This window comes from Ailuropoda melanoleuca, chromosome 2 (genome assembly GCF_002007445.2).
Source record: "Ailuropoda melanoleuca isolate Jingjing chromosome 2, ASM200744v2, whole genome shotgun sequence".
Classification (NCBI taxonomy): Eukaryota; Metazoa; Chordata; class Mammalia; order Carnivora; family Ursidae; genus Ailuropoda; species Ailuropoda melanoleuca.
The window spans coordinates 107,273,947-107,282,199 of NC_048219.1; the positions used below are offsets into that span (position 1 = coordinate 107,273,947).

At 49.1% G+C, this 8,253-nt stretch overlaps 1 protein-coding gene across 1 annotated transcript in view; it reads right to left on the minus strand.

Annotated features, from left to right (window-relative positions):
• TMEM163 (transmembrane protein 163) overlaps positions 1-7,501 on the minus strand; it is a 221,394-nt gene extending 213,893 nt beyond the window's left edge. Inside the window, exons 1-2 of the mRNA XM_034654463.1 lie at positions 7,327-7,501; positions 1,875-1,994 (exon numbers count right to left, since the gene is read on the minus strand). Coding sequence (XP_034510354.1) covers positions 1,875-1,994; positions 7,327-7,423 — 217 coding nt within the window. The 5' untranslated portion in view covers positions 7,424-7,501. The remainder of the gene's footprint in view (positions 1-1,874; positions 1,995-7,326) is intronic.
• Positions 7,502-8,253: the final 752 nt, after the last annotated feature.

The window sequence follows — 8,253 nt, forward strand, 5'->3', positions numbered from 1 at the left end:
TCCACAGTTAAAGTAGGGTAAAACAGACTCCTCTTCTGCATTTTTTGCTTTAACTTGAAACCAACTTGGGAACAAATTCTATTATAGAAAATAACACAGGTCATGATGTTATAGGCCAATGCCAACATTTTATAGACAAGAATTTGGAGGATTTAAATTAAATACTCGCTAAAGGGGTAAAATCATTTTACAAAAGAAAACCCTTTTCACAAAGCAAAATTTTAATTCCATACGCATTATGCAACAGGCTTTTCCTATTAAAGGAAATGGAACCAAATTTTAAGATAACCCAACTGATCAGGCATAACATATGAAACCAACATTTCCTCATAATTTTTCCCTATTATGAGATTAAGTACATCAAATTTAGGATTATTCTCCCAAAGGAAAGACTTGTTCAGTATTTCTTCACATTTGCCTCCTCATTCAAACACCCACAGGATAAAAATCTAACAGCTCTATTAGGCACACCGACACGTCTGAATAACTATTATTCTGTTGGTAAATCACCACCCCTCATCCCATTCCTCTTTCTTTACATATGTAAATGATGGTGTCTGATCCAGAGCCCACCACCAGCCACCACCACCCAATTACCCTCCAGGGACATCAATCGGATTTGTTATTCTTGTTTCAGCATAAAGAAAAGGAGGCAAGAGGAAGGAAGTGCTATTTTCAGGAATGAGAATTATCTTGATCAGATTTCTGGCTCACTGGTAAATGTTTATACTCTGAAATGCATTACCCTCTGCTTCTAAATGTTTGGCTTTTTTCTAGAACCACGATATGGCACAGTGTTTCCAATATAAATTGTGTCAAGTAATATATGCCGAGTTTTGCAGGGAGCATTTGGTCAAACTCTAATATTCCCTCTTGGGAGCCAACACCAACTTCCAGCAGCAGGTCAACTCTGCAGAATAGGATTTTAAACACACACAGAGTAGTATCTTCCAGCAGACACAGCCTTTTCTTCTCCCTCTCTGAGGGATGTCACATGAGATATCTTGCATGATACTTATCACTAAGAATATAGATCTTTCTGGTAAGGTAATAAATTAATCACAAAATGCCGAAAATATATTCCTCTTTACCCCAGCATTAAAAAAAAAAAAAAAAACCACGGTGGCTTCTACCAAGGTTGAAATGAAGCTTAATGTCCTCGCTTAAGCTTAGAAACCATCGCACGATTAATAAGAATAAATAGCACATGCATATTTCTTTAGGCTGCAAATGTTAGCTGAGAAAATGCATGTCAGAGAGCTTCCTAACACCCAAACAGGATTATCCACAGACCAGAAAGTAGATTATCCATAGGCACAAAGTGTTCTCTTATCTTAGCTTTTCTTGATTGTAATAAATGTTTTTGTTTCCCTTGCCACTGAAAACTTAACAAATGACCCTCCCACTTCTTTCATTAAAATGTGCACATGATTTTCATCCAAACCTTACACAGATATAATGGGGGGGGAAGAGAGAGGATATACAGCAATATTGCACTCATCTGGTTGCATTAGGCTCAAAATACAAATCTCAAGGATATAGATTTGTCATATGTCAGCCCAAGCTGAAGGCATCCACCAAGAGAGTATCTTCCCTATTCAGTTTGCAGCCAGAATCTCCTTCCACAAACTTGCATACTGATGAGAGCCGAGGCTCCCAGGATCCCTCTCCGTTTCGTCTTAACCCACCTCTTCCCTCTGCAGAGGAGAGAAGCCATTTTACTAATTTATAAGTACCCTGACTCTCCCACCATCTAAAAACATTTTTTTCTCATCAACAATAGTCAACTAAAAGCAGAAGCGCATCCCCCAGGAGTCAGAGACTAAAACAGACAACAGCAGCACGTATCGAGCAGCAGGACTCCGGATACTTACTGAAGGCAGCCACCGCCAGGGCCAGCGTGACAATAATGGACAGCCAGGAGACCCACAACGCCTTCTTTCTGTAGTTCTGGGCCTCATGAGGCTTCAAGCGAGTGCTGCTTTCTAGTAAGCCTGACAAAAACAAGGAGAAAAGGAAGTTAGACACTTCCTTGTTAAGAAACCCACAGCCAGGGCTACACATTCTTATCCAAGGACTGCAAACTGACAGCCCGTGGGCCAAGATGTGTTTGGTTTGGCCCACACTGTGTTTTAACAATTAGAGTCCACATGGAAATCAGGCTTTCCGGCGTCTCCTGCAAAATCATAGGCTCTAGCAACACGGGGCATGTATGCCTGCAGGTTAACAGCAGTCGTACTCTCTAGAAAGACCCCTCAGACCCACTCACTGGACGGGGACCTGTCAGCCCCTGCCCTGGTATGAACTCAAGCTATATGGGTGTTGCTCTAACAAGCCCCTTCCATTAGGAAAACAGCGCAGTGAGCCCACATTCGGCCGGGCATTCGGGCTCCTCGGCTACAGGCACTGATTTGCATCGATCCCACCAGCAGTGGCCACAACTTGGTGAAAGAGGCTTTGCCCAAAGCAATGAGTCACGGAAGGCAAATACCCTCATTGCTCCCCTCAACAATTAACAGGAAGAGGACTTCTCTTCGATCACAACCCACAACGGCCACCAGGCCTCAATTACAGGCCCTGTTTTCTTCCCTCCTGTTTCCGCTCTACAGTATGTATTGCTTTGTACCAAACACATGGCAAACAGTTCTCAGATTATTCAAGTGGGGTAAAACCTGCTAAAGCGGGGGGTAGCTTTCTGGGCAGGCCATGTGTGAGAAAGGTTTGATTTTGTCTCCAATGCTTTCAACACTGAGGGTCCCTGACGCCAGCTGAAATTCGTGAGGTCTTACAAGCGAAGCCCACGCTCCGCTTGCCTTGGGTGGAGGATCAAAACACCTTCAGCATGAGCCTGATTCCTATTTTTCTTCTCCTTTAAAAATAGATCATATATGGTGTCTCTTAGTTGCATGAAGGACCAAATTCTCATGCATGCTCTATCGACAGGAGCTTATGACAGCATCTCGGGCTGAACAGCCCGTGACATACCTTCCTAAGTGGGGCAGCTTCATCGCGACAGCTCCAGACCGTGAAGAACTGGCAGTCAAAGCTCAGGCACCCATTTGTAAAATACCACACAGCGTGCAACACATCACACCTGGCCCACCATGTAAGAGACATCATTCCATTTGACCAACTGGGCACCGTGCTCAGCCTCTGGCTGCTGAAAACTGCATCCTCTTTAAAAATTATAAAAGACCCTGGTAAAACTTCTCAATTCCATTCACTACCCAGCCTCAAGCACCCTCAACAAGTCCTAAAGGAAGCAAGAGGAAATGTCAAGAAAGGTGCTTCGCGAACCCCGTCTATAGCCCAGAGATTTTTAAATAATCAAAACCCGTAGATTTGCATGGGATCACAAGGTAGAGGAGATTGCAAAAGGTAGGTCTAAACACATCTCCATCATCTCACTGTAAAAATCTCCCCAAACCTTCCTTAATAAATGCACTTGGATGAAAAAAGAAAAATCTCTCTTGTCAAATTCTGCCGTGGGTACACATGACTTCAAATTAAAATCCCCTCATCTACTGCTTTTGTCCCTTTGTCTACCTTTCCCCTAGCCACCAAACAACACCCCATTCTAATTTTCAATGACAATCACCCTTATGTTCAAGTCAACCTAGAATGAGCAGGTCCCACACTCTCCCAATCATTTGTTTTCTTTTTCCCCAAATGATATAAAAATCTTCCTTTCATTCTGGCCAACTGATTTTCCGGAGAAGGGAAGTTGTAACATGTAAGTAGTGACTCAAATAAGCAGTTCATCTGCTGCGTATCTTGACAGCAACAATCTCAAGAGGTTTATCCATTGGGGGTAAAAACCAGGTTCCTTTCAGAAGCAGATTTAATTTTCTAAGAGAAAGGACAATGATCTGGGTTTTTCATTCTGCCACATAACATTATTTTTCCTTCCAGAGACAGCTGCTGACAGCAATAGGACTGGTCCCGACCACACAGACCACCACATGGCTCAGCCCACAGTGGACCAGCACACTCATGAAGGAGTTTGGGGTGTCCCCTCACATGGGCTGGACTGCCCTAAGAGGACACCTGAGTCCTCTAAGCAGCAGGACTGGTGGTTGCTCCCCAGATCTCACCCTGTGTGTATGTGTGTGTGTGTCCCCTATGAGAGGTTTTGAATTTAAAAAACTGGAGTAAATGTAATGCGAAAACCATCCAAGAAGGCAGGGACTTTCCCATATCTGTCTAACCTTTGCTTATTTCCTACTGGTTTTCCTTTCTATAACTCCAGCTGATAATAAGAACGGAAAACACCTCCCCCTCAAAGGGGAGCATGATGACCTACAAAGACCCATAAACGAATGGTCCACATATAGGTGCCTCTCTCTCCATGTTGGTTGCGTGCATACTTGCAATGACGAGACTGCCTCAAGTTTTCAGAAAGCTGTGCTTGGGAAGTAGAAGGTAGCCCAGCCTACAGAAGCTAAGGAAGGCTGCACATTTGCATGTAGGGCTGTGCCCCTTCCTGAACATAGTTGGCCTCCACATTCAGATTTCTAATCTCACTCCATCTATTTGTAATCTAGGCCTGACATCAGTAAGCCAAAGTCCTGTGTGAAAGAAAGACTGGTAACTCATTGTTTGGGTAGAGTGGGAAAAGCAAATATATGTGGTTAAATTGAAGCCATCCGTCATGTCCATGCTAGTAAGAATTAGTTCTAATCGCTTTCTCCTAATCATCGTCACACTTGGATTTTCTGAAGGAAGGGGAATATTCATTACATAGGAAGGTAGTAAGAAATGCAGAAGTATCTAAAACTCTAAGCCGGCTTGGGGCAGAATGATGGGAAACCACTTGTGTAGAGAAGAGTGGATATTAAAAGGGAGGAGGTGAAAACACCCAAGACAAACTTGGCCTATTTGGGAGGTGTTAATCCCTAAAAGTCTTAGAACACACGACTCTTGCTCCCTGACTACAAGGCTCAGCCAAATGGCACTGCATTATCAGCTAGCTAGGTTTCTGGGAAGCAGCCCACATCACTTCTAAGGGGAAAATACCTCTAAAGTCCTAAAACGCTAGCTTACAAGGCAAGCCTTTGATGGGAGTTAGACGCAGTCCGTAACGGGCTCTAATAGCTCGAAAGAAAGTGAGGATAAGAAAGAAGGCCAAATATAGACACACATTCAGGGCACCGACACCCCCTTCGCCCTATAGGTAGTTAGGCCTAGAAAAAAAGCAAGCCAGGCACGATGGAGAGACGCACAGCAGGCAACTGCTTTAGCTCCTTCCTCCCCAATCCTCTCACCATTAGGAAAAAGGTAGCTGCAATCGAACCGTCCCCAAGGGATTCAAAAAAATCGATATTGGAAAGCCGCAGCCCCATAAGAAAAAAATAACACAAACACAAAATATTGTAATAAACCTCCCCAGGTAACCTGATCTAGTTAACAAAAATGATTCATTCATCATTAACTCTTTGCTGTCAGCAATAGGTCAAACAAAAGAATGTCACACTGACTTTCAGCTTTCAATGCCACACGGCCCTGGGTTCTTTGGAGGACAGGGTTCACGCTAACAGAGAGGCTGTGTGTGGTATGCAGTGCTTTCACACAGGGACAGTTCATAAACAGTGACCGCTTTCAGGCTATCATATAATGGAAAATGAAATTCAGTTGACCAAAGAAAAATAACCCTAAGAATTAATTCAGAAGGGCTTTTTACACTTGAGCATGAAGCTACGAAATGATGCTAAATAGTAACTCCCCCTAGCACTTTCTTCCCTCCTGTCCTTTGGTGGGGTGGGGAGAAATAGGCCAGCTTTGACAAATGACCTGCAATGCTACAGAAATAAGCCCAGCCCAGAGTTCTGTCTTTCTTCAATAGAAAATTCTTAAATCCGACAGTGTTAGTTGCAGAGGAAAAGGTAATTCACATGACCTACAATAAAGCGGATATGTTTTGTGGGGTGCTTGCACTGTCACCCATCATCAGCTCTATAACAGGATCTAGTTATGTTGGAACAGAAGGAGAAACTGCAACATAGGTGCAGAACTCGTTGCAACTGGAGGAGCTCCAGTTCCCCCTGAGCAATCTCCGCCGCTTCTCTGGGATTGCTGTTTCCATGTCATTCTATTTCACATGCTACAGTTTTAAATTTCTATGAGGAAAGAGATCGTGCATCCGAACACTAAACCGGAATAAAAATGTACAGGAGATACTAAGAATAGGACCGAAAACCTGCTAAGACTAAAATACAAAAATCCGCCACAGCCAACAAAATAAGGCTTCCAAGAAAAGGGGGTGGAGTGGCGATGAGCCGGCTCCCCCTCGCCGTAAGGGCCTGGCTGCAAGAATCCCGCTTCGGCCACTAACCGGCTTTAGCCCAAACACTGAGTCTTTTTGAGGGGGCCGATCTGAATTTAGATTCAGAAAGCAGCAGAAAAGGTATAGACGTGGCCAAGAACACAGCTCCCTCCAAGCCAAAAGGAAACGAGACAGGGAGGGTAAGAGGGATGTAGGAGGAGAGAGGCACGAGAATGAACAACGGAGTCTCTCCCGTTTCCTGCGGGCATCTCAAAGGGGGCATCGGCTGTGTCTCGGAAGGTAGGGGGTTGGCCTCCCAGGAAAGGGACGTTTGTGGGGTTCCAGGCCAGTGTCTTGGGAGGGATTCTGAAGGGGCTGGAGACGTGCGCTCCGGGAACCACAAGGTTTCAGTGGCATCCATTCAGAGGAGGTTGGTGGTCCAAACCCAAGTGCCCCAGTCCTCTGCCATCACAAAACAGTGGGGTAGTGACCCATGGTAAACCCGGTCCCCTGCAAGTGAGGGTCGAGGACCGCCCGTCTTCCCTCACCGGGGCGACCACCCACCGAGTCGGCGAGGCTAAACCCGCAGAAGGAAGTTCTCCCGGGTAGCCGCCGGGGGTCGGAGGGGGCTTGGAAGGAGGACGCACTGAGCTCGGGTCCCTCCGAGCTGAGCAGGGTCCGCAGTCCCCCGGGAGCACTGCGCTCCAAAAGCAAAAAACGCCTCCCGCAAACTTTTCCACTGGGCGCTGGAGGTCCGGGGCTGGCTAAGAGGAGAGCACCGGCCCGCGCGGGGTCCACCCGGAGGCTGCCCGGTTCTCGCGCTCCGGGGAAGGAGCGGCTGCCCGGGCGGCGCCGGCCTCAGGAGGTGGGGCTGCGGAGCTCCTCTCTCCGCGCCCTCGCGGGGAAGTCCCGGCCCCGCGCCCCCGCGCGCCCCGAGACTCCGAGCCCGCGCCCCGCCAACCTGCAAGTGGGTAGAGGCGGGCCGGGAGCGGCGGCTCCTCACCGCGCCGCGAGAGGGGGAAAGGGGCCGCGCCGGGAAAGCGGCCAGGGCGGCGTGCGCTCACCTCGATCCTCCAGCCCGTCGCTGAACTGGCCGCTCTCGCTGATCCGCAGCTGCCGCTCCTCTTCGGGCTTGGGCGGCTCGCGCGCTGGGTTGCTCATCGGGCCCGGGCCGGGGGCGGCGGCCAAGGGCGAGTGGCCCCGGGGCGGCGCCGGGACCGCGGGGCCCGGGGCGNACGGGGGCAGGTGCGGGCGGCAGGGACCCGCCCCAAGGCCCCGGCGCCCGAGACCGCGCTACGAGGCCGGTGGGGAGGTAGGAGGGATCCCGCCCGGCCGAAGGCCGGGAGGCTCGCAGGAACTGCTGGCGGCCTGATGAGGGTGTGACTGGAGACCTGCCCCACCCGCGCCGCGGGATGGTATCCGGTGGGGACGCGCTCCGACCCGATTTCTGCCGTCCGGAAGGCAGCGGCCGCGCACTGGCAGGAGAGCGGGCAGCGCCCTAATTTGACATCTTTCTCCTCCGGAGCTGCGCAGGCTTCAGAGGCGGTGCAGGGTCTCCACCTGGGCTACCAGCCTCACCGCCCAACCCGGGGAAACGAGGTTCACCTGTCACCCGGCTCCGGCCTTCTTCTAGGAGCTTTGATTCCCCTTCTCCTTTTTCTCTCTAGCACCAACTTAAGGGGACCGGGTAACCTTGGAACCACTGGGAGCTCTAGATGTTTGGACGCCAAGGTTCCCCCACTGCGACTATCCCTGGGCCTTTGTCCCAGCTAGTCCCCTGCCAGCTCGCTACTTCCCTTCTGAGTATCCAAATGTTGACATTTCTTCAGGACTCGCACAGAAGGCTCCCTCCTAGGAGAAGCCTTCCCTGGCTGTCCCGGAGCAGCCGACTGTCCGTGCGTGACCGCGCGGAGCTCGTACCCTTGCGCTGTCGGGATAGTCTCCTCAAAGAGAGGCAACCACCTAGTTCACGCCAGGGCCCAAGCCCGCTC